At 38.3% G+C, this 27,739-nt stretch overlaps 1 protein-coding gene across 5 annotated transcripts in view; it reads left to right on the top strand.

Moving 5' to 3' along the window:
- Rbks (ribokinase) overlaps positions 1–27,739 on the top strand; it is an 86,853-nt gene that overhangs the window by 6,006 nt on the left and 53,108 nt on the right. For all 5 annotated transcript variants that reach the window (XR_009226560.1, XR_009226559.1, XM_046441535.2 and 2 more), the window contains exons 2-4: positions 11,256–11,388; positions 24,940–25,003; positions 25,926–25,988. Coding sequence is in view for 3 of the 5 variants with exons in the window: in XM_046441535.2 (XP_046297491.1) it covers positions 11,256–11,388; positions 24,940–25,003; positions 25,926–25,988 (260 nt within the window). In the remaining 2 variants the exon portion in view is untranslated. The remainder of the gene's footprint in view (positions 1–11,255; positions 11,389–24,939; positions 25,004–25,925; positions 25,989–27,739) is intronic.

Genomic DNA, 27,739 nt, shown 5'->3' with positions numbered 1-27,739 from the left:
ACTTCTTGAAGGAGATAGTGCTGAAGGCAGAGTGAGTGTCCAAAAGGATCCCTGACAGTTCCAATGTATTCCTTCCGTAGATACGCTAAATCCAAATTTGCCCCATTGAATATAAATTCAATCACATTTTAGTATTTGCTATATATTGATAAATTACTGGTTTATTATATGATCTCCAAAGATAAGATTTCTTTGAATTGTATAAGGTTTTTATAACAGTTGATTGAAGGCACTTTGAGATCTTGAAGTCTTCATATAAGCATTTAAAAGATTTCTGTCTGCCCAGCTTTATTTTCTTAACAATTTTTATGACTAGCTTGACTTGAAATGTTTCTTGTATAGCTACAAAGGCAACTATAAATTATCTTTGTATGCATATGGTTGACTTGTTTTCTAAATAAAATTTGAGGGGTTTGTTTGTTTTGTTTTAGGTTTGGGTTTTTTTGTTTTGGGATGTTGTGTTTTAGTTTGGTTTTGTTTGTTTCCCAAATGCATCACATTTTAGGTGTTGGCTTTTTTCCTTGTGGCCAAAAAAAATAAAAAATTGTTTCCAATGCAATTCTTCTGTAATATTGTACAAAGTAATTTATGCAACCGTTCCTAAGTACCATTTACAAATTTTTTGAGACAGGATCTAGCTATGTTGCCCTGTCAGGTCTTAAACTCATAAGCTCAAGTGATCCTTCCCTGTCAGCCTCTCAAGTAGCTGGGACTACAGGCATGAGCCACCATGCCCACCTACTAATTAGATTTTACATCTGCTTTTTTACCAATGATTTGAAAAGTTACAATTTATACACTGTGATAACAATATTGGGATTTTTTTCTCATTAAAGGACTTCATTTTAAAATAAGAAATACAGATCTAATTTTCAATTACCAAAATTTTCGGCCAAATACTCTACCAAAAATCTTATGGAAACTCAATTTATGAGGGATGGAGGAAGGGTATTCGGTATTGAACTCAGGGCAATTTACCACTGAGTTACATCCCCTGTCCTTCTTACTTTTTGAGACAGGGTCTTGCTAAGTTATTGGGAGTCTCATCTAATTGCTGAGGCTAACCTCAAACTTGTGATCCTCCTGCTTCAGCCTCAAGTTGCTGAGATTACAACCAAGGACACCACACCCCATTTAGAAACTCAATTTTAAAGTCCATTAGGCTATCCTAATTAAAGTTATAAACATTTCTTTGGTTTTATGTTAAGACCATAAAGAAATAAGCAAGGTATTATCTAGAATAGTTAAGGATAATTAGAAAATTAGTGGTCCTTTTTGTACTTAACAGAATTAAGCATTTGTTTAAGTCTTTTCAAAATATAAGAGTTATTCAGTAAATGTTTGTGGCATGAATTAATAAATGCTTGGATTTATTTCTTAGCAGTTCTGGAGGTTGGAAAATTCAAGATCAAGGGACCCACATCTCTCAAGGGCTTTCATGCTCTACATGATCACACAGTAGAAGGCAGAATGCCAAGAGAGGGAGTTTGGTTGTACACGGTGTAGAGTCACAGGTCATGTGATCATACATGCACATAGGGTAATAATGTGAGATTCATTCTACTATCATTCCTACCCCTACATCCCCTCCCCTCCCTTCAATCCCCTCCATTTAGTCCAAAATACCACTATCCCCCCTGCTTATTGTGAATTGGCTTCTGCATATCAGAGAGAACATTGGGCCTTTGGTTTTTTGGGAGTGTCTTATTTTGTTTAGCATAATATTCTCCTAAGAAAACTTGGAATGGACCCACCATTTGACCCAGTCATCCCACTCCTAGGTTTATACCCAAAGGACTTAAAATCAGCATACTACATGACACAGCCATATCAATGTTTATAGCAGCTCAGTTCACAATAGCTAAACTATGGAACCAACCTAGGTGCCTTTCAACAGATGAATGGATAAAGAAACTGTGGCATATATACAGTGGAATATTACTCAGCCTTAAAGAAAAATGAGATTATGGCATTTGTTGGTAAATTGAGTTTTATATGTTTTGAGGCAATTTTATTAGTTGAATTCAGTCTGGAACTATTGCCTTTTCCTGCTGAATTTAATCTATCCAGAGCTATTTTCCTTGGTGGTTGCCAATATATCTTTTCCTACTCCCCACTCTACCTCTGCCACCCAGGATTAAATTCAGGGTTGCTTTACCATAGCTACATCCCCAGCTTTTTTTGTTTTTATTTTGAGATAGTCTTGATAAGCTGCTGAGGCTGGCCTCCATCCTCCTGCCTCAGCCTTCCAAGCCACTGGGTTTACAGGCATGTGCTACTGTGCCCAGCTCCTACCTTTTATAATTTAACCTTTATATATGTGTCTCTTATTAAATACATAGCTAGATATTAGTCTTTTGTTTGTTTTTACTTTTTTATAAATACAACGTTGTCTTTTCACTGGAGAATGTAATTCATTCACATATATTTTGAGTTCCAATGTATCTGGATTCATTTCAAACATACTATTTTACATAAACTGCTTTGTAGAACATTGTTTTTCAAACTTGTAGAGTACAAGTAAGACATTTCATGTTTCATCTGAAATTGCATGTTCTCTTCTGTTACATTGTAGTTTTACAAAAAGCAGTATATCCAAGAGTTTAAGAAGAGTTATATATGATAATATGTTGTCTATTATCTCCTTTTGAACTCTAGGACAGGAACACCATTATTTGGCCTTCCCACCCCAGTATCTAGGTTCTTTAGAATTATAATTGCCAGAAGTTACACAAGAAATAAAAAGAATCTGAAATATAAACAGGTTCAGGGACACCTAGATACATTTGAATACTGTCTTACCATGATTGTTAGAGTCAGACCAGCCTTGGTTCCGCTACCTTCTAGTAAGTGAACAAGGGTATATTTTTGATTTGTTTATTTGAGGGTATGTTGTTTAATCTCTCTGATTCTTATTCTCCTTGTTTGTAAAATGAGATGAAAATACCAGTACCTTTTCCTTGGGGTTATTGTAATGATTAAATGAATTGGTGGTCAGTATTTATGGTACAATATGCATTCAAAAAATAGTATCTGCCACCACAGTGTATCATTTCAGCAAATGTTTATTGATGTGTGCACAGTCTTAAGCCGTGATGATAAAAGTAAACACCATGCCATGAGAGAAACTCATGTGGATTAATAGGGCAGGGTACCTAACCCCACCTGGACTTGTTACGTTAGGACCCCTGGAGGAAGTGATGGGTTAGTTGAATGTTACAGGATGAGAATGTTTTAGCTCAGCTAAGAAACAAGGAAAGAACTTTCAGGCACAGAGGAGAGGATTTGCAAAGGATTTGAAATACAAGGAAGAGTTCAGGATCGAACCCTATCTTGAGATTGCAGTGGAAGCTGCCACTCTCCTTTAACACCACTTAGTGCTCAAGTCAAGGGAGTGGTGGGATGGAATAAACTTTGAGTGTTTTTTGATACAGAATCTGGTTTTTGAAATGCTCTTTTACAAATTCTGTATTTAAAAAATACTTGTTATAGGAACTGAATATCCACAATTACAGTCAAAATTGAGAGAATATAAATTTTCAAAGAAAGTAGCACAGCATACTTTAAGGACTGTAGCAGTGGACTCAGAAGACCTGAATTAAAATCGAGTTCAACTGCCTAACAGCTCAGAGATTTTTCATAAGCCATTTCTTTTTTGAATTCTCACTTTCTCCCTAAAACATAGATATTAATGCCTACCCCAATCTATTTTACAAGCGTATTAAGTGCAAATATAATATAATCAGTTCTTGATTATTCATGATAGGAATGTAAGAGTCGTGATCACCAAAGACCAAGAATAGTAGATAAATTAAAATTTAATAATTAATTCCTGCATATATTATTTTTTCCTATGCTGATTTATCATTCTAATTCTGTTTTGTTTAGGATAAAATTAAAATCCGTTTTCTATTTCTTTAAAGTATACCAGCAGATGGCAGGAAGATGTAGCCCAGATAATTATAATGTGGTAACAGAAGTCATTTTGGAATTTAAAATTTACTATAATTAATTGGCAAAATTGAAAAGAAAACATTGGTTCTGTAATTTGTCACTATCGTTTTTATTATTACATAAATTCCTACTTTTCTTATCTTCAATGAATTTAAAAGTTATTCATTAGGAACTTTGACAAATGTCTTGTCAACAGTCCCCTTTCTGCTGTATTTCTCCATATCCTGGTTTTCCCACTTTGTAGTGCCCCATATATACCTTCTGCCAGTCCCCACTGCCTGTTCCCCTGTGCACACATATGTAATTCTCCTGCCTTCTCTTGCTTATCCAAAATAGTTGTTGACATTAGATAGTATTTTTTATTTTAAAATGTTTTTAATATTTTGAACTAACTATATGCCTCTTCTACTCAGTCCTTCATTTCACGTTGGAAAAATAAAAATAACATGTCCCTCTTTATAAAGTATTCAGACCATTATTTTTGGACAAAGATTATAAGGGCTCCCACCACATTTTCACTGTTCCAACTTGGAAATTTAATAACTGGTTTACTTTTCTCCTAGGGCTACAGTAGTACACAGCTTTTCCCTGATTTTACTTCATTGAATTTTTTATTATGTACATAACGTAATTGTAAGGTGTAGGCTACTCACTCAAAAATATTACTCCTGATCAATTTGTAGTAACTTCTACCAGATGTATCCTCCCACCATTAACAACTAGAAAACAACTGTTTCAGGAGAGAGAAGAAACAGGCAAGGTGAGTCCTGAAGTCATATTCCTGACACTGCCATAAAGAGGAAGAATTCAGAGAAAGCATGGATTCATTGATGCTTGAGAAAACAAAGTTCGTAACTGAGGGAGGCTAAGGAGGCTGGAATGTGTGGGAGAGTGTACTAGTGCAGAAGGAGCTGACCAAGGGAAATTTAAATAAAAATCTGCCTCAAAATTCCCTGGAGTCTATTGCTAGATATTAAATGGGCCGGCATAGAGAGAAATTTTGCAAAGCTCACAACTCCTGAGAATTTTTTTAAAAATAGATTAAATAAGTAAATATTATAAAATAAAGCTGTGGATGTAGTTCATTGTTAGAATGCTTGCCCAGCATGTGTGAGTTCCTGGGTTCAGTCCTCACTACAACAATAAAAAGTTACTAGACATGCAAATAATCAGGAAAATTTGATCCTAGATGAAGAGGGAGGGGGAAATGGTAATCAAACGAGTGGCAGAAATAGTAGGGGTAGTGGAATTAGTAGAAAGGGACTTTAAAAGAGCCTTTATAACCTGGAGGCAGTGGCGCACACCTGTAATCCTAGCTACTCAGGAGGCCAAGGCAGGAAGATCACAAGTTCAAAGCCAGCCTGGGCAATTTAGCAAGACCTGTCTCAAAACTAAAAAAAGGGCTTGGGATGTAGCTCAATGGTAGTGTGCTCTTTTGTAACAGGGGGAAAAAGAGCCATTATAAATGTGCTCACAAATGCAAAGAAAAACATGAACATAAGAAAAGTAGAAAATACAAAAAAGAACTGGTTCAAGATTTAAGGAATGAAAGATGCAATATCAAAATTAAAAATTGGATGGACCTAACAGCAGAATGAATATAATGGCAGAAGGCGTAAGTGAACTTGAAGACATAATGATAAAGACTGATCTAAATGGAAACGGGAAAACTGCATAGAGCCTCTGTGACCTGGGGGACAAATGGTCTGCCATAAGTATAATTAGAGCCTAAGAAGCAAAAGCTAGAGGCACAAAAATATTTGAAGAAATAATTACCGAAATTTTTTCAAATTTTATGAAAGCTATAAAGGTTTTAGTTTGGAGGTTAACATAAGTCTAAGAATTTCAATGACCTCCAAAGCAGGATAAATACAATGTAAACTACATTAAAGCACATTCTAATCAAATTCAGGTGCAAGTCCATTATTAAAAAAAAAAAAAATACAAGCATTTGGAGGGGACATATAATAGAAGAAAAAGGATTTGATTTCTTGTCAATGTAAACTAGGAGAAAATAAAATCTTTAAAGTACTTTAAAAATAAAAGCATAGAATTCTACACTCTTTAAATATGAAGCAGAAATAGACTTTGTTCAGGAAAATAGCTGAAAGAATTTACAACCAGAAAACCCATGCAGTCCTACTCCATCCCACCTGGGATGTGAATCATTGCTTTGTCCATGTGATAGTAACTGTATACATTGGCCAGTGTCTCCCCTGTTCCCTGCCACCTCTCCCCTCCAGCCTCCAATCACCATTCAACTCTGCTTCTACTCCTGTGAGTTCAACTTTTGTATATTCTGAGAACAAATGAGATCATGTGGTATTCAACTCTCTGTGCCTGGCTTATTTCACTTAACATAATGTCCTCTAAGTTCATCCATGTTGTTGTAAGTGACAACTTGATTTTGAAATTACTCTCAGCCTTTTAAATATGACATACACAAACGTTGAGAAGGACAGATATGGTTGAAGAATACAGGCAGTAAGAATAATAAATTAGTGTGATGAATTTTAATTGGGTATTAACTAATGGCATGATCTCCTATTGTAGAGGCTTACAGTGTGTCAGAAGCTTGCTGCCAGAAGAATAGACCCATGCAAAAGCCAAAAGGCCACATATTCCTTGACTTTGGGCTGAAGCCATTATGAGCATGACTCTTTGGTTGAAAAACTTATCCCCTATCACCAGGTCATTCCTTCCCTCAGTTTGAATAATCTCTGAGAATCTGAAACAACTACTTCATTGTCAAGAAGTTAAAAGCAATTGATAAATTGTTCTGGTAACACCTGTCAGTGAATTAACTCAGAGCACAAAACCCAGGCATTTCAGGAGTTGACAAGTATTATTAAACTGTTTTGCAAGAGAAGAAGCTGGTTCAAAGAGGGAAAAGCTGTCAAGTAATACATCACAAGAGGCTCAGGCCTCCCGCCTCAAATACTCAGGCTTAAGCATGAGACCTCTCATGGCAGGGAAGAGCACAGGGCCATGTGTCACTTGGTCATTTCTGTCCAATTCAAAAATGTTATAACATTTTTAAAACTCCGAATTTGTTTCGGATTCAAATGTATTTCTTATGGGTGTTTTTTTCTGTGTGGGATTTCTCCCTCCTTCAGAAATGTATACTATTTTAATTTTTAAATGGTAGCAATAGTGTTTTTCTGCTTCTGCCCTCCCTCCACCCTTTGAGCACTTTAATTTGTCTTCAACACCCTGCTAGATAGAAGAGTAATGCTTGAATCCAGGGGGTTGTGCTCTATGCAGCTCCTTTCTTAAACATCAGCATAATTTCATGATTTCAATAAGGCAAAAATTAGGAAAGCTTAATTCAAAGTAAATTAGGATTTAAAATTCAGAAATGCTTCTGCCTGTTTGTAATTAACTTTCCAATTGCTCTCTCTATTCCATTCTTTACTCTTTAAATTTACTTTTATAAAAAAATATGCAATAAAATATTTTAGTTTATGTTAAACAGAAGCATAGCATACAAGATACGGTTAGTGCACCTACTCTACTCAGCAATGTAATGGAGGAAGCAAGAATAAGGGGGCAATGGAATTGAAGCAGGGAAACAGGAAGCGCCCATATGAAGATATTTGACATGCTCTAGTTGACATTCCTCCAAGTAACTGGTTGTTCAGTCTTTCAGTACAGCCCAAAGAGCCACAGCAAACAGAGTAGAAAGCATGCAGCCCTGGCAGAGCTCCATGAGGTTCATCTGCAAGAAGCCAATTGGTGCACAGGAAGAAGAGGTGACTGGAAAATAAGGAAAGACAATGAATTAGTAGTGATGAATGGTATCCCGTAATACACAAATATATTCTTGTTGTATACACTTACATGTGCATAATTATATAAAGTAAAACATGAAAATTTTAGACCCACCAGGATTTCTGTCATAAACATTTCATTTTTCGTGCATTTACATATCATATGAGAACATATGCAGTCATGCAGTGCATAATGACATTTCTGTCAACCATGGACTGATATACAAAGGTGATCTCTCAAAAGCTTATTGTGACAGAAACAACAAAATCACCCAACAACACATTTCTCAAAACAAATCCTCTGGTTAGGCCAAGCATGACTGTAGATATATTTTTCCTTTTAAAAGACAGAAACCAGATCATGATAAGTTCCTTGCTCTATAAAGAGTTTGTTATTTTTTTTTCACTCATCTGTTACTTGCATTAGGCTTGGATTTTATCCCATTGTTAGCAAGTTGATCTTGTCCTGTACATCAGGAAACATTGAATCAACATTTTTGGATTATTGCATGAATGAAGGAATAATAATATGACTTAGACAGTTTTTGCTTATGGAAGGGGATGCTACTAAAATTGGGAATGCAGTGGGCAAGATCTGGTTAAACATGGAATTGTTGTTGCCAGACACTTGTACAGTCATCCCTGCCAGTCTCCTCCTTCCCCTAATCACCACCTCAGCATCCTTGATTCAGAAGCAAGAATGGATGGTATACAGGGGGGACATAGAAAAGAGACAAAGGGAGACTCTTAAATGATTTTGTTCTATCAGCAATTATCTGTTCAATGTCTGCTAAGTGACAGTCCCTTTGGATAAAATGGAGAACATAGTAAACTATCCCTGTCCTTGTATAGGGAAAATCTACAACTGGAAATAGAAAGAAGCAAGAGCAGGGGAAAGATGCAGAAGGAAGCGAAAATAGTAAAATACCAAAGGAGTGAAGAATTTCAGTGATTGATGAATTAATACAGTGCTTGTGTTAATATCATTTATTTAGAAATGAGCTTAAATTCCAGCCATCTGCTTCCACATCAGACACCCACTATACCCTGATTCCACCCTCCCCTGCATACATATACATCCCAATAATAATCTGGTGATACATTTCTCATGATTTCCCACAGCTAATAATAAAAGATATTTTATTCAAACCAGCAAATTGTGACCCAGATATAAGTATAAATATAGTGAGAGCCATAAGTTTCTTTAGTGACAGTCTTGCTAATTAAGTTATTTGGCCTGTTTTTAGCCACATTGGATATTTTTTCTTTATAAGGTTGTTATGAGTGTTGTTTGTAGCAGCATCAATAAGCCAAGAATTCACATAGTTACTCAATCACACAGATTACTCATCATTGCCTGTTCATAACAGAATCCTAAAATGTTTAAGATTTCTGATGCAAATCAAAATCTCATCATCACTTGTCATTGCTAAATTAAATGACAGGATAATAACATTACATTAAAACAATTTTTCTCTTGATTGAGTACCTTTTTCAGAAGTGAGCCTTCTAGATGTATATTTTTTTCATCAGTACTATAAATGCATTTAGAATCCAAGGTAAAAATAGAATTGAAAAGGGGAGGAGTGGGATGTTTTCAAATTATTGATGAGTCTTTTTTGAATTTCAGCCATATTTGACAGCATACTGCTAGGGAATGGAATAGTTTAGCCCAACTTATTGACACTTTTAGAATCACATAAAGAAGGTTCACAGGTTGAGCTTCGTCTTTTGAAGAAATTATGTGTTCTTGGCATCAACTATACGTCAGCCCATTTGCAAACAAGCTGTTAGTGACCTGTAGGAACTGGCGTTGTTCTTTATTCTAATGTAATGATATGTAATAAGATACTGACTTCAGATACATCACAGCCTGAAAATTAATATGAATTTATAATTTGTTCATTATTCTCAGTGGGTGTACCATTGCAAATTTACCTCTTTCTTTCCTACCTAAATTAACCTTTCTGGTCACACCACCCTCCTCCAACTGCTCCATCTGGCCCTTGGACCTCTTCTATGTGACCAGGCACCCAGTCCTCCTGCCATTAGAGCCCATCTCCATTCACTGTTATACCCAGAACTCCTCCTCCATTTTATAGTCAATCATTTGCTGTCCTCCTCCAAATATTTTGTTTCCTCACATCTTCCATCATTTATATATATATATATACCTTTACTTTATTTTTATGTGGTGCTGAGGATCAAAACCAGGGCCTCGAACATGCTGGGCAAGCACTCGACTGCTGAGCTACAACCCCAGCTCACATCTTCCATCTTTAAGGTGCTAAAAATCTTATATTGGAACAAACATGATTAGGCAATAACATGGTAAAAAGTTCTTAGCTTTTGGAGAAGTCAGTGAAGGTAGGGACTGAAAGAAGATTGGCCGTGGGTGGATAGTTACTGAGTCTGGATGATGAGTGACAGGAGTGAGGGGAGTCAATACACTACTTTCTCTACTCTAATGTTTGGAAAATTCCATAATAAAAATTAAAAACTAAATAGCTCTTTAGGATCCATTGCTTTAAATAGATGTTCTTTGTTAGTCAATGCATGGAATAATGTGGCATTCATGATGGACTAGGATCCAAATCTGATCCTGCCCCCTCAATACCTTGCTCCTATTTCTACCTCCAAGTAAATTAATAATTTGGGGGGAGATGGTGCTGAAGATTAAACCCAGGGGCACTTAACCACTGAGCTATGCCCTGAGTCCCTTTTTGATTTTTGTTTTGATACAGGGTCTTGCTGAGTTGCTTAGGGCCTCTCTAAGTTGCTGAGGCTAGTCTGAAACTTGCAATCCTCCTGCCTCAGCCTCCACAGTCGCTGGGATTACAGGTGTGAGCCACTGCACCAGCACCCAGCAACAAATAGAATTTTTTCCTGCCTGCCTGGAATTACACTTTCCCTCTTCTCCTTAGGTCCTGTACATGATCACTAGAATCCTAGTACACCTCTCCCCTCTTATAGAAGTGACCTACTAATCCTGTACAGAAATACACGTTGACTTCATCCCAGTTTTGTACCTCCCACTGTGAATAAAGCCCAGTGCTAGCCACTGGGGAGGGAGTATGAAACAGAAGTACCTGTGACTAACCCTGATGTAGTGCATCCCAGCAGCTGTCCCCCAAAGTCCAGCTGCATCAGTGGGCTATAGAGAGAGAGTTCTGTCAAGGCCATGCCAGCTGGGCTGGGGATGTGGCTCAAGCAGTAGCGCGCTTGCCTGGCATGCGCATGGTGCTGGGTTCGATCCTCAGCACCACATACAAATAAAATAAAGATGTTGTGTCCACTGAAAAACTAAAAAATAAATATTAAAAAGAAATTCTCTAAAAAAAAAAAAAAATGGCCATGCCAGCAATGATAGGAACTCTGAATGTCACCCTGAAGGGGGAGGCGATCTCCCCTGTGTCAGCTCTCAGTTTTAATGTTAAGACTATGTAGTGCAGCACCAGGTAGCTTCTATAGAACTTAAATTTATTGTAGTTACCAATGTGCTTTATTTCTTCTCTTTTTAAATTATAATAGTCTGACTTCTCGTTTGCCAAAAACTGGAGAAACCATCCACGGACACAAGTTTTTTATTGGCTTTGGAGGGAAAGGTGCCAACCAGTGTGTCCAAGCTGCTAAGCTTGGAGCAAAGACGTCCATGGTGTGCAAGGTAAGCCCAATGGTGAGGATTCTAAAAGCAACAGTTTGGCTTTAAGACAAATCTGTTGCTTTTATTTTTCTTAGCCATTATAAAATGAATAATTCAATGGCATTTGGGATATTCACAGTGTTGTGCAACTTATGCTTCTATCCAGTTCCAGAATATCACGGTCATTCCAAAGTAAAACCCTTTAAGCAGTTTCTTCCCATTTCCTCTTTCCTGTCCTCCCCCCACCCCCATCCCTGCCCTGGAAACCACCAATCCACATTCCATGTCTATGGATTTATCTATTTTGAATATTTCATCTAAGTGGAATATGTAATATGTGACATTTTGTGACTGTCTTCTTTCACTGAACATGCTGTTTTTGAGGTTCAACCACCTTGCCTCATTTATCAGTAATCCTATTCTTTTATGGACAAATACTATCCCATTGTGTGGCTATATCACGATTTGTCTATCCATCCATAGCCAAGTGATTGATGGATGAACCCTTGCCCGGTGTCCGCCATTTGGCTGTTGTGAATAGTGTGCTGTGAACACGCCAGCATGGGCATTTGTTAGAGCACCTCTTCACAAGTCTTTTGACTCATTATTAAAGTCAAAAGTCTTTGGGCTCATTATTAAAGATCTAAACAAGACAGAGTAATCCTCCTTGTCCTCTCTATTAGTTTCTACCTCGCTGGATCCTCTAGGAAGTAGCAGTCCTCAAATAACTTAGTGCTGCCCTCCCTGAGTGGAACACGTTTTTAACTCAAGTGTGAGATGCGACGGAATAGCCTTCTTTGGTGGGCTTCTAAACAGCAGCATGACTCACCCCGTGTTTAGCAGGTCTCTTTGCAGCAACACAGCTTTTGGAAAATTAGTCCAGTAACTGGTGATTTACTCATCACGAAGTCATTTTCTTCCAGTGCCATATCTTAGAAAGGAATTTGGGCCTTAATGAACTACACATAACTCATCCTTTGGCACACGTCTGTGTTCAGGTGTGGAGAGAAATGATATGTAACATTCAGGGATTCTATTTCTATTCATCCTACTGAAATAATTTGAAAATCAATGAAAAGTTTCAAATTTTGCATCTTTCATGTAATTTGAAGTGCTAGCATTACTAGTATAACAGGAAAAGTAGATTATGTTGGGTTTTTTACCTTTAAATGTAAAAATGTGTTTATTCACTATTGTTGTTTTATATAGGAAATAACAGGCTAGGTTTACAGAGTAGCAGATAAAAAAAAACATGACTTAAAAAAATGAGCCCTCTTCTGTGAACTGTGCAGATTTTGCCAAAGTCTCTCTGAAATATCATTTCCCATTGTACACAACACTTTTCTCTCAGCAGGAGTCTGTAAGTGATATATAAACTACACAATTATCACTTCATCTCTCTTTCTAATTTATGGCTACATGATATAATTCTCATGTGGCTGTTTGGTCAAAAACATCACATGAAGTACAACATTCAAAGTAAGAAATCCTTAATTGCTAAGGTTGATTTCTTGATTAATTTTAATTATCAGTACAATTAATCAGCAATTAATTGTGTTCTAGGAATTAAAGGTCTCTGAGAAGGGGCTGAGGAAAAGCTTTAGGCCTTACCCATCCCATACTTGATTAAATAGTATAGTCTAGGAGTAATCAAATACTGCAGACTTAAGGGGACAGAAGAGCTAGAAAGAGGATGATATAATTTCCTGGCAGGAAAACCCAGGACGTAGAATTGGTGTTGGAAGCTGGGTTCCCAAAATGGCTGTCCTGGGAAGAGGGGAGTTCCCTGGAGCTGGAGGTGTGAAATAAGAGATTAGAGAAACTTCCCTCTTGGAAGCCTTATAGAAACTATTCATGTAGCCATTGAAGTCAAGATTAGATGTCCCCTGGGATCTCATCCAACACTGAGATTTTGAGATTGATTTTATTTTAGGTTTGTTGAATTTGAGGCAAAGAGAGAAACACAAAATAGAAATATTTGAATTGTAGAACTGAACTTGGGAAATGAATCATGAAACCAGATGAGTGGATGTGAGAGGAATGGCAGGGAGCTGTATTTTGGGAAATGTTCCAGTTAGGAGGCTGGTTGTGAAGCACAGGTGCTGTCTGTCTTCTTCTGGAGTGTGATGGTTTATGTTAGCATCTCAACAGTTTCAAAAGTTCTTCACATCTACTGTGGCTCCAGCATAGTCATCTCATACTTGTCCCACAGTGGAATTTAGCCCGCACAGTAAAGAATAAGAAAACATGACTTCAGGTAAAACCTCTGCAGGGCAACTTTGCTTAGCTGCTCTGGAACCCTTAGATGGGGATTTATTTAAAAGTTTGACCAAATTGTATAATATTCTTAGACTTCTTAAAAGAAAACTATTTTTATAATAGAAGTTATTATCTATCCATTCATCATGAAGTCTTTCCACTGTGAATTATATTTTTCTTGATTTAAAAAAATTTTAGTTTTAGATGGACACAATACCTCTATTTTATTTATTTATTTTTATGCGGTACTGAGGATAGAACCCAGTGCCTCACTCATGCTAGGCAAGTACTGTTCCACTGAGCTACACCCCTAGCCCGTAAATTATATTTTTATTAAGCAAATTGGCTAAACTTGTTTTATAGCAGATTGTAATTTTTTATTTTCATTTATTTGTTTATTTTGAATACTGGAGATTGAACCCAGAGGCACTTTACCACTGAGCTGCATCCCCATTGCTTTTTATTCTCTGTTTTGAGACAGGGTCATGCCTAGTTGCTGTGGTTCTCACTAAATTGCTGGGGCTGGCCTCAAACATGTCATCCTCCTGCCTTAGCCTCCCAAATCACTGGGATTACAGTGATGCACCACCACAGATTATAGAAATTTTTTAAAGATGATAAATTCAAATTAGAAACCTTCTTATGGTTTGGATGTGAGGTATCCCCAAAAGCTTATGTGTGAGATAATGCAAGAAGTTTCAAAGGAGAAGTGATTGGGTTGTGAAAGTCTTAACCCAATCCATGGTCTAATCATCTGATGGTATTAATTGAGTGGTAACTGAAGGCAGGTTGGGTGTGACTAGAGAAAATGGAGCATTGGGAGCATGGCTTTGGGGTATATATTTGTATCTGGTAAGTAGAGTCACTCTCTCTGCTGTCTGATCATCATGTGAACTGCCTTCCTCTGCCACACTCTTCTACCATGATGTTCTGCCTCACTTTGAGCCCCAAGGAATGGAACCAACTTCCTATGGACTGAGACCTCTGAAACCATGAGACCTCAGATAAACTTTTCCTCCTCTACAGTTGTTCTGGTTATTCACAGCAACAACAACAAAAAAATAACTGATTAAAACAAACCAAAATCATGAAATTAATCAGGATAAAAATGAACAGATAGGAGAAAAGAAAACTAGAAAATTCCCTCTTTCTTAGCAACATTAATTTACCTATCCCTACTCTATAAAAAGTTAGAAGTCAAGCTCTAATGAAGCAAGATTGTTTGGTGGCACAGGCAAAAATGCTCATATTGCTAAAGAGAATTATTTGTCAAGATATTGTGACGAAAAGTATGAGTCACATCAACATTTAAACTGTAAGGGGCTGGGGATGCAGTTCATTGGTGGAGTACTTGTCTAGCATGTACAAGACCTTGAGTTTGGGGCTGGGGATGTGGCTCAAGTGGTAACACGCTCCCCTGGCATGTGCGGGGCGCTGGGTTCGATCCTCAGCACCACATAAAAATAAAATAAAGATGTTGTGTCCACCGAAAACTGAAAAATAAGTATTAAAAAATTATTTTTAAAAGGTGGTTGTTACTTATGTGCATGTCTCAGTCCATTCAAATACTTTCGACCAAGCTTTAAAAAAAAAAAAAAAAAGACCTTGAGTTTGATACCCAGCATTGCAAAAAGCAAAAATAAAATAAAATAAAAAATTTGCACAGTGATACATATGTAATGAAACACTTGAAGTAGTTAAGAATTATGTCATGACCAGGTGGCACATGCAATGACACATGCCTGTTATCCCAACAACTTGGGAAACTGAAGCAGGAGATCCCAAGTTCAAGGCCAGCCTCGGCAACTTAGACACTTGCTCAAAATAAAAAGAGTTGTGGATGAAGCTCAGTGGTAAAGCACCTCTGGGTTCAATCCCCAGTACAAAAAAAAAAGGAATTGTGTCATGGGCTAAAACTGTACAGTCCAATGACAATTGAAGATGGTATTTTGAGATTAAAAATCCAGGGAGATATTGTAAATGTTTCCTCCTCCTTTCTATTGAAGCTAAATGTTGGGGAGGAGGGAGTTATTTCCAAGCATCAAACACTGGCAGTTTAGGAGAACCGTGTTGAACAAGGAGCCCAAGACACAGAGACACAAATGAGCCCAGAAGCCCTGCTTTCATTACAGGTGAATGGAAGCCATGAGCAGAAATGGACCCAAATGACCCAGGTCAGGAATCAGCAAACTGGAATGACCTTCAAACATTGCCTGGTCTTCCCTCCTACAAACCTGAGACTATCTAAACTCTCTAATACAGGTAGCCATCTGTTTTCCCTTCAGAAAGGTCAGGCAGTAGGTTAGGGCAATGCTATTCCAAGTTCATTCAGGCCTGTACCAGACTGCAGGCTGTCACGGCTTTGAAAGTCTGCAGAGAATCATTTATAGCAATTTGACATGGTAATGTTGTAGTTGTTGACTATAACAGTAATAATAAATCAGACCTTATATTTTGTAGAGTTCCTTTTGTTTTTATTTCACTATTATTATATTTTACAAAATTATTAATTCATAATGGGTTGTAAAAAAAAAAATGGACATTCACCACAGAGCACTTGAAAAGTAGTTCATGAGAGTGCCCACAGCTTACCCTACAAGCTGCCTTCTGTGCTAGATGATGTGGGAGCATCAGCTGGCTGCACATTGAGGTTTTCATCTTCAGAGATCAAAAATTAGTAATCAGGTCCTTTCAGGTAATATATAATGAAATAAAATCTGTCCTTTCCTGAACTCTGTAAAAGGGCAACAGGGCCAAAACCACTTGGCTGTGCTGACTGGAGTTCCAAACACAGGGGATCTTATGACCCCAACAAAACAAATAGTATGTACCTTATGTCACCTTACATAGGAAGAAGTGACGGAAATGAAAGAAAATAATGGGATGACCCAAACCTACCACTACTCCCAGATGATCAGGCTTAATAATGGTGATTATTACATTAGCTTTATATACTAAAGATTATTATTAAGGTAAACCCTCCTATATCCAGGATTTAAACAACCAGCAGCTTAAATAACTGATATTGTATATATTCTTGTATCGTGTGTGTGTGTGTGTGTGTACATCTGTGTTCCTAAGGATTGAACCCAGGGCCTCTGTATCATCAAACTACATCCCAGGTCTCTTTATTTTTCAGTTTGAGACAGAGTCTTAGTAGATTGCCAGGCTAGTCTTGACCTTGAGATCTTCCTCCCACAGTCTCCCAAGTTGCTGAGATTATAGGCATGTACTACCTCACCCAGCACTTCTTTTATCTTTTATGATGATAAACGACAAGTAAAAAAATTTAATCTGAAAGACTTATTAAAAAAAAAAAAACTTCTGGGCTTTGCTGTATAGCAACAATACAATCATCTCCTTAATTGGCTGATCGTCATAACCACCCCCCCACCGGCACTGAAAAGTCACAAAAGGTCTTGAATCATAAAGGTTAAATGACATTTATCTTTGTTTTATTGTTAATATTTTCATATATGCTCTTTGAAAATCTATAACCTGTTTTAATATCCATGATAATTTCTTCAGCAAAGTATTCAATTTCATGTGACCTTGGGCAAGATACCTTAGTCCTTTCTGTTTTATTTACCTTGAATATTTATTGAAGGATGGAATTACTAGATGGGGTCTGCCTTTCAAGGATTCCAAGCAGCCTAAAGAACCATTTTTGCAATCATTTTAAAAGTAGAAATTTTCTGGGCACAGTGGCATTTGCCTGTAATCCCCACAACTCCGGAGGCCGAGGCAGGAGAATTGCAGGTTCAAGGCCAGCCTCAATAACTTAGGTCCTAAGCAACTTAGTGAGACCTTGTATTGAATTAAAATTAAAAAGGACTAGGGAAATAGCTCAGTGGTAAAGTACTCCTGGGTCCAGTCTCAGTACCAAAAGAAAAAATGTAGAAATGTTTAGTAGTTTAGTATCAGAGAGCTAACTGAAGTTTCCCTCCTCAGTACTGAGCATAGTTCTGGAAGGCAGAAGCCACACTGAGGCCCAGCCTCACTGCCAGAGAACCTGCAGTGGTCGATTGAAAGAAGCAGCTCTGCTGGAGGAAGCACCCTTGCTTCTGTAAATACAGCTCTTTTGTCTTCCATGAACCTTGCTGCATTGTCAAGTACAGTGGCCACCAGCTATATGTGGCCATTTAGATTTCAATGTAATTAAAACAAAACTAAAAACTGGATGTCTCAAACACACAGGCTGTATTTCTAGGGCCTGTGATGTAAAGCACATCACCACTATACCAACTGCCATTGGCTGACGCTGCTCTATAGTACTCAGAGCAGAGCTGGGCCTAGGGTTTCCTGAGGTGCCAGTTAGGTTCTGTGAGTTGCCTTGGCTTAAATCCTTGTCCACAGAAGAAACCATAGATGATCTAGCCTTTTTCGCCTGGAACAGCCATACACAGATAAGCTACCTCAGGTTATATGAGTTTTCAAGAATCTTTCTGCCCAACAGAATTTCACTGCTGCAGCCAAAAGAGTGTGAGGGTGCCTTCAAGAGGGCCCGTAGGAACAGAACCTTGTAGAACATCCTGCAGCCACAACTAGAATACGGGAGTAATTGTAGTCATGTCCCTTCAGGAACAAGATGGGTCCAAGAAAAATGAACAGAAAGGTAATCAAGATGGTCCATTCCTAATAGGAACACCTCTAGTATACAGGCTTGGGAAGGGTTCCCAATATTTCAGGCTAGGGTCTTCAGCAAGGTTTAGGAAGCCTAAACTGACAAATACGAAATTGCGAAGAATATCTGATGGCATTGAATAAATTATGGCACTGATTAAGAATGCTGTAGGAGTACCAGAAATGAGAGGATTAATGAGAGCCAAAATAGGGAGGAAGGTCGACCTTCAATTGCTGCTTGAAAACAAGTCAGGCTTGAGTAGGTGAAGGAGAAAAGAAATGACTCCTGAGTCCTCAGAAGTGAAGACAAGGAAATAAACATGACTTTGTACTCACATTGTATTCTAACACAATCAAGTGATAATGTCAAGTTCATAGTTCCTTTCTGTGGACCACTGTGAAAAACAGAATTTTTTTTCCCCCCCGGGGGAGTGTGATAAATATGAATTTTAGAAAGATGGAAGCAAAAGAAGCAAGGGGTGGCACACCTGGGCTACTTGAAATTGAGACCTGGGTCAGCAAACACTAGCTAAGGAAACTTCTATGCTGCACCATATGTTGATCCTAGTGTTGGAGCCTGCTGGGCCCCTCACCCCAGCAGATTCCGAAAGCCACTCTTCTCCTTCTCCCACTTAGCAGAGTTACCAGCACAGAACCACCAGGCTGAACGCTCCTTCATCATCTATTCCAAACAAAAGCTTTAGAGACACTTGTTCAGCTTTCTGCAATCCAGTGGTCCTCCACTTGGACCACCTAGTATCATCACCTGGGGAGCCTGCCACAGTCACAGCTGCAGAGTCTGAGTTAATGGATCTGGGGTGTAACCAGAGCGTCAGGACTTGTATAAGTTCCCGGACGGACACATGCCAATGTGCAGACAAGGTTGAGAACCATTGGTTTCCTGCCTGCCAGAGAGAATTCACACCAGTCCCCCACCCTACAGCCTGGCTCAGACAGAACAATTTGAGGCAAAATGCAAAGAATTTTAATTAGCTTGATAATGGCAGAACTGAAATTAGACTCCAAGTTTCCTGACTCCCATATGCACCATTTGCCTCATGGCCAAGATGCTTACATTTAAAGTTTTCTTATCAACTTGATGGCCAAAGTGTGACCGGGGAAACAGAAGAAGCCCTCCAAAGATTTCTTTAAAATCATCTTATATTAAGTTCATTAATACCAGCTTCCTTTGTCAGAACTCCCATTTGTGATATTCACCATGTTTTTCAAGATACTCTCAGCTCTCGTTGGCAGGAAACAAAGCCTTTGCTTGGATTCTACTCCTCTGACTTTTGGTTATCAACTTCCAATAACTGGGAAAGAAGCTTAAATTTGAGTCAAAGGAAGCAAAAGGGATAGGGAGGTATACCCTTCTCTCAACTTTTTTTAAAATAGTAATTCCAGAAGTATAAATGAGTAAATAAATGTGTAAAAGGTTCTGAAGGTGAAGAATTAGGGAAGAGGGCATTCTTTCAATATAACATTACATGTATTATCTGTGCGACCCTATAATGCAGAAAGGAAAAGGAGCATTTTAAAAAGGACACAGATTTCCATTGCTCTTGTCCACATGTTAATGTGTGAGTTCGATCCACTTAACACTTAAAGATTTTTCCTGATGCCCAAGGCACAGATGCTGCCAGTTGGCGATATTATTCTCATAAAAATAAAGATAAGTGATTGCATTGAACAGTATTAATTACACCAAATCATTAATAGCAGTTATTGTGTTTTTATTAGAATAATAATAATAATGTAACCTCATAAGTACTTGCTTCCATGACCAAGTGTTCTTCTGTTTGAAAACAGGGAACTGGAAGAATTGGAACCAGATGGAGGGAAAGTGGTTTTTAAGTTAGAATTCAGGGTTGGTGGAATTCTTGTTTGTAGAGCACTTGCCAAGTATGTATGAAGTGCTGGGTTCAATCCCCAGCACTGGGAGTGGAGGAAAATCAAGCAACAGTAGTCCTGTCCCCTTCCCCCAACCCCCAGAGAAGCAGCCTCAGCCTCACTGCCCTCAGGAGGAGGAGGAGGATAGTAGCACAGAAGCCTTCCCTAATCCCTTACAATTCTAAGTATGTTTTCATATAGTTTTTTTTTCTTGTCTCCTCACAGCAAACTTGTGATTTTTAGATAAGGAAACTGAGGCCTAGAGAGAATTAAATTGGCTTGCCCCAAATCACACAGCTAGCAGGAAAAGGATTCTGGTTTTCATAACACAAATGAAAAAAATCACCTTCCTATTTTTAGGCTTTTTATTCCTCATTTTATTTTATAATGGGTCACCATGACTAGATGCAAAATTAATGGCACTAGGGTTGACTTCTCTTAATCCTTAGCAGTGTCATTACTTTTCCACTATGTTTTTAGTTATCTGATTTCTGTTTTTAACAATGGAATATCGAAGAAACAAAAGCAAAAAATTTTTAAAAATATTTTCTTAGATGTTGATGGACTTTAATTTTATTCATTTTTATTTATTTATACACAGTGCTGAGAATCGAACCCAGTGCCTCAGACATGCTAGGCAAGAGCTCTACCACTAAGCCGCAAAAGCAAAATGTTTTGTTTCACTTAAGAGTTTAAAACTAGACCAGCCAAACAGATTTGTCAGGGAATCCATGTTGGAATAAATCAGAAATGATAACCATCACCAAGGGATATAGAAATCAAGTCATTCCCTGAGCAGGAAGAAGACAGAGATGGCAGCCTCTAAGTAAGATTCAGTTACAGCAAGCCTCCAAAGTGCACCCTGAGCATGAAATCTCTTCCTAATTACGCCTCTGATGCACATGCTATGCCACCTGTACAGTGCCTCTGTATTTCTTATTCCTTGATGATCAGTTTCTTGACGGCAAAGCTGCAGGCTCTATGGTTTCCTTCTGCTCTGAAACATTCTTCCTAATCCCCTAAACTCCGTAATGTCTGTATCATCACCTCCACTTGCTAGGGCTGCCCTTGATGTTCACCTTTAATAGAGTTTGCTTGCATAAAACTGTTAAAAAGGAGAAGAAAAGTTTCATTGCTCTAATTTCTATCAAGCTCTTCATGCCTAGGAATGAATGGCCTTTTCCTAATCCCTGCCATGTTTTTATAGGGACATTTTTCCCAGCTGTGTGACACCTTGATTGCCCACAGGAGAGAGTTATTATATAAAGTAAGATGAGAGAACAAAGATTTAGTTTCTGGCATGAATCTTTAACCTGTTGAACGAGATCCCTTTGCATTCACCTAGCAAATAAATAACTGGCCTCCATCAGGGAAACCTCTGATAGATGAGCTCCTTCCAACAGGGAACCCTCCCCATGACAGTACTTGCTATATGGGTTATACTTCCCTGTACATATTGAATTCTGCTGGTAAGAAGTTATTATACATTGTTTGAGATTGTTGCCTAATCAGCATTTAGGCCAGAAAAAGATCAAAAGGAAGAGTGTTCTTTAAGGAAGAAGGTATCAGATATGGCAGTTAAATCAGGAATCAGACGAGCACGGTGGCACACGCCTGTAATCCCAGTGACTCAGGAGGCTGAGGCAGGAGGATTGCATGTTCAGAACCAGCCTCAGCAAAAGTCAGGAATCAAGAAACTGTAGCCCACAGAGCAAATCCTACCTACCTGCCTAGTTTTGTAAAGAAAGCTTGATTAGAACACAGCCACACCCATTTGTCTCAGATTGTCTTTTGGCTACTTTCACACTATAACAGAGAGTTGAATACTTACAAAAGAAATCATGTGGCCCATAACACCTGGAATATATACTGCCTGGCCCTTCATTAAAGGAGTTTCCAACCCCCTGGTCTAGGTGATCCCAAAGTTTGCTCAGACCATTTTATCCACATTCCCTGGATCTTTTTCGGGGGGGGGGGGGTGGGGGGGGCTGGTACCAGGGATTGGACTCAGGGGCACTCAACAATTGAGCCACACCCCCATCCCTATTTTGTATTTTATTTAGAGACAGGGTCTCACTGAGTTGCTTAGTGCCTTGCTTGTGCTAAAGCTGGATTTGAACTTACGATCCTTCTGTCTCAGCCTCCCAAGTGGCTGGAATTATAGGTGTGCGCCACAATATCTGACTCCCTAGGATCTTAACCTAAGTAAATCCCCATGTTTCTTGATAGCTCCAAAATGAAACAGTTTTCTGTGAAGGAACATATTCACCAGGAAATCTTAGTGCTGCTTGCAGAACAGAAAACTAGAAGTACCGTGAAGAGGTGGCAAGCCTAGGGCCTGGGGAACCAGGCAGGTAACAGGAGCTGTGTAGGCCAAGTAGGGCTGAGTGAACTTGAGAACCTGTGCCTACTTTGGGGGCCATCACCTCTTAGTTCCTGCCTTGTAGGAGTGTGAACCCAGTGTCACCAGAATCTCTGGATTTTCAGGACCTCCTGGAAATCTGTTTTGTGTAATCTCTTAATATTTAAATATGATTGCTGATTAAATTTAAAATAAGGGACTGAGGGGCTCAGTGATGGGGCATGTGCTTAGCATACACAAGCTCTGAGTTCAATCCACAGCACCAGGTTTAAAAAAAATTTTTTTAAATAGCAAGGCAATCACACACAAACCTACACTTGGAAGTTTGCAGCAGCTTTATTCATATTTGCCAAAACCTGGACGCTAATAAGATATCCTTCAGCAGGTAAATGAGGAATAAAATATGGTCCATCCAGACAACTGAATATTATTTAGCTCTAAAAAGGAATGTGCATAAGCCACATAAAGATACAGAGGGACCTCAGATGCATATTACTAAATGAAAGAAGCCTGTCTGAAAAGGCTACACACTGTGTGATTCTGACAATATGACATTTTGGAAAAGTCAAAACTCCAGAGACAGTGAAAAGATCACTGGTTGCCAGGGGCTGAGAGAGGGAGGGATGAATAGACAGAGACCAGAGGATTTTTAGGGGAATGATACTTACCCTATCCTTTATGATACTATAATGGTGGGTATCTGTCATTATACCCTCATCCAAACCTACAGGATACACAAAGAGTGTATATAACACAAAAAGTGAACCCCATGTAAACTGTGGAGTTTGAGAGATAATGATGTTTTGGTGTAGGTTCATCAGTTTTAACAAAGATGCCACTCTGGTGCAGAATGTTGATGACAAGGGATGCAGGACCGGGCGATGGGAGGGACAGCAGGTACATGGGAACTTTCTGTACTTAACACTTACTTTTGCTAATAACCTAAAACTGCCTTTAAAAATAAAGTATATCTTAAAAAATAGTAGGACCAACAAGATGCATCTAAGTGTCAGATTCAACTCTCACCCACCAGTTTATAATTTCTGCTATGGACTCAACTTAGAAGTCAGGCCAAGATCCAGCCAAGGTGGCAGTCAGACAAGTGGCTGTATATCAGAGTGGCATGACAGGGGATGCCAGAGCATGCAGCCATCACAGCACCAGGAAGCCAGAACTGGCAATAGGGATGTGAATGGGAAGTAGCTGATGTCACAGGCCTTGCAGTGTCTTCTGGGCTTGAGCCTAGACCTAAAGGCCTGGCCTCTGGGGATGGTTGACTAGGCAGATGAGCTAGGGAACTAACCAGATGATTAGGATTCACACTCATTCTGACAGAGAGACCCAGTGACCAAAGTGGGCCACAAAGCAGTAGGTTGGTCTGAGGATCCCGACAGAAGCACAACCACTCGAGTTATGGTTCAGGGTCAGAGCAAGCGGACTAGCCCTCTAGACTAGTCAGGACTTTTTGGACAATACAATAAACAACCAATTCAAAATAGCTTAAGAAAAAAAACTATAAAGGAGTGAAATGGCTTATATAACTGAAATGCCCCGTGGCAGAGCTGGCTTAGGGCAGCTTAGGCGCCCATTAGTCTATTAGGAGTTTGTATCTTCCCGTGTCTTCACCTTCCCCTGTCTGCTATGTGTCTGTTTCCATGTAGGCTGGCTGCACATGGTGAGCCAGGGGCTCCAGGATTACGGTATCTCATAGTTAGCATTCCCACTGGAGGAAGACTTGTCTTCCCTCGAGGTCTCCATAAAATCCCCAGGATTGACTCTTAGTGAACTAATTTGGGTCATACACCCACTCAGAGTAGTAGTACTTGCTTTTTTAATCAGGCCTGGGACCCTTGGACAACCTTCTTAGATTGTCTATGAATGAAAAAGAAATAGAGGTGTAAAGAAAAAAATCAAAGGGCCATTAATAGAGAGATGGTAAGTAGCATGTAGAAACAATAGTATTCCACTATACCAAGTTACCCAGTTTAGCAAGAGCTATTAAAATTCCCTTCTCTTTGTCTCCCATGTCAAGGTCAGGGAAAAGATAGAGAGATTCTAGAATATCAGGCAAGTCATTTCAAAGATGCCCTCATTTATAGTAAACTCTCATAAATATTGAAGATTGATGATGGAGGATGGCTCTGTCTCAATGGGAATTGTCAGATGAACAGATCAAAAGGAGAAGGAAGCTCTAGAACTTGTGATTCACGTTAAATATGTCACATTTTAGGTGGGATATAAGTGAAACATTAATACAGTATATAACAATTCTTTGGGCTGAAATCAAGTCTCCCATCTTAAATTAAGAAGATTAATTAGTTAATGTTTATAAAGTACTGTGCAGATATGCCCTTTTAAAATGCTAAGTGTTCTAAAAACTACACTATAGCATTTTACTAAATGTAAAAGATCTAACGTTCACCATTTCTTTGGCATAGGTTGGCAAGGATTCTTTTGGCAATGATTATATAGAAAACTTAAAACAGAATGATATTTCTACAGGTAAATTTTCATCTTTTTTAAAAGTGAATTTTTATAAGTTTCTTCTGTGATCTTGTTTCAATAAAATTGAACATGGAATAGAATTATTACATCCTCCTCTGGTGGCCATAGAATTTGTATGCACAGCTTTGTCTGGTCTTATTTAAATGTCTCCTGGTTCTTTAATGTACATTCCTCCAGACAGGAATCAGGTGGGAGGTTATGAACCTTCATCTCATGGACAAATGACAAGGAAAACCAAGTGATAAGTTCACAAAAGATATTTTAAGAAAAGTGTTATTGTTAAAGCTGAAACCGATCACAGATATCATCAAGGCTGAACCGTGATCACAGAAGGGAAAAATGGAAGGTCAGAAAGGTTCTCTGGCTTTTCAAGAGCATGCAGCAAGTTGGAACTAGAGCCAGATCTAGAATGGAGGTCTTTTGTTTCCAGTTCTGAGCTCTTTCCTACTGCCAGAGGCTGCCTGATCAACATTTATGTTTACATGCCAGACCACAATTCTTGACCAGATGAAAGCTTATGAGAATGAAGAAAATAAAACAAGTTCATTTTATATGTTCGACCTTTTGGTTTTTTATCTCAAGTCTGTCGTTTTTTCAGTGAAGAAAAGAAATGTGTTGATCTAGAAAAATGCATATGTATACAATTATGAGTAATTTGGGGAACTGGAAGTGGGGCTGGTTTGATAGGTTGTTATTAATGCACAGAAAAGGTGCTGCTAAATGTAAAGATGTCTATTTTCCTCATTGTATAGGTGATGGGTATAAATTAGCACTAGTTACTTATTTTTTAACTCATTCCAGATGGTTAAAGGTTAAAAAGTTTTTTTCGAGGATTAGTGTTGCATTGAAATTGTTAAAATAAGTTATCCATGCCAGGCTGTATGTACGTGATTGTAATTTTCTTTTTCTTTTCTTGTAGAATTTACATATCAGACTAAAGATGCTGCTACAGGAGCTGCTTCTATAATTGTCAATGATGAAGGTATGTGTTTCGCATATTAGAGCGTCATTTCCTAAAACGGATAGTTCATCTCCAGAGCTAGATTGGAAGCACTCACTGCTTCCAGTCCTATGGACCTCTTACCCACCCACCATTTCACAGCCTAATGTGAATTTTCCAATCCAAATATGTTTTCCTTTTTATACTCCCCATATTGATTGCTTAAATATGTCATTACTCATCTGACACATACGAAGCATTATAATTCCCCCAAATATTTGTATTCTGTTATGTTCCCATCATCCTTCATGTGAACTCAGAATTGACATTTGTCTCTAAAAGCAGTCAAGTATTCATCTGTTATTTCCGTTACACTCAGTAAGTAAATGTAAATAGGTGCAAAAGAAAGTTTGCTGGATCATATTTATAGAATCTTCACTGAGTAAATGGCAGCAACTAATCACTTCTAACTTATCGTTAGTGTTCAATTTTGTCTGCTCTTTAAACAGCAATCAGATTTCAAAAGTCTATACAAGTAAGTGCACCTCGAGGCTTTACCACAATTAAAACATTAATCTTTAAAAACAGTGACTACCAAAAAAAAAGTGATTGCCTTCAAGTTAGGTTTTCATAATTTCTGCCAACTGTTTTAAGTATAAAAACACCTACACAGATTTTTTAAAAAGACCAAGCATTTCATGGGCACCTAGGACAGACCTAGTTAGACATTATAGGCAGTCAGTGTGTTTTGTGTTAGATTAGGATTTATCAAGATATTTCTTTATTTGCACAGCACCCCCCTTTATCTGTGGGGGAATACATTTCAAGACACCCAGTGGATTCCTGAAACTGTGGGTAGTACTGAGCCCGATATAAACCATGTTTTTTTTCTTATACATATATGCCAATGATAAAATTTATTTTATAAATTAGGACCAGCAAGAGATGAACAAGAATAACTAAAAATAACAGAGATTGTATAACAATTTTCTATGATAAAATTGATATGAATGTAGTCTCTCTATTTCAAAATCTTATGTGCTATACTCACCCCTTGGGTGATGATGTGGATGACACAGTGCCTGTGTGATAAGACAAAGTGAGATGAATGACGTAGGCATTGTAGCTTTAGGCTACTGTGTAAAGGTTATTTGACCACTGCAAGGTCTCAACAATTGATAGGAAAATCAAACACTACCCTGGTGGGTAGTATGTATGGGCAAGACACTGGACAAAGGGATGATCCACATCCCAGATGGGCTGGAGCCCGGTGAAATAGGGTTTCGTTATGCTACTCAGAATAACATGCAATTTAAAACCTATGAATTGTTTATTTCTGGAATTTTGTATTTAATATATTTGGACCATGTTTGATCACAGTAACTGAAACCATGCAAAGTAAAACCACAGAGAAAAGGGGACTAATGTGACGCAGTTTTACAATATCACTTTGCATAGAAGGTGTGGGATTTTTAACTCAAGTGATCCTAGAGCTTCAATAATTTTTAAAATTCCATTTAAAGACAGTAGATCAAAGTTTTCACTCAAACAATAGAAAGTCTGTGTTCATTACTTTAAGCTATCTCTTAAGTAATTATTGCTGCCAACATCAGCTCATTCCTTGTCTTAAACCTTTTATTTTGTTCCAGGGATAGCTTCAAGTTTTCTTTTCTTTACCTGTGAAACAAAACCTGCATTTTCCATGCAGAGGTATAATTTCACATTATGTATCAGTGCCTATTATGGTAGACTTTGCCTGGTTCTTAGGGTGGCAGTGCCTTTAAGAGTAGGGA

The sequence above is a fragment of the Marmota monax genome, unplaced genomic scaffold (assembly GCF_021218885.2).
Source record: "Marmota monax isolate L192 unplaced genomic scaffold, Marmota_monax_Labrador192_F-V1.1 WCK01_AAM20220418_F8-fsc00010, whole genome shotgun sequence".
NCBI lineage: Eukaryota > Metazoa > Chordata > Mammalia > Rodentia > Sciuridae > Marmota > Marmota monax.
This window is presented reverse-complemented; position numbering and strand designations above follow the sequence as displayed.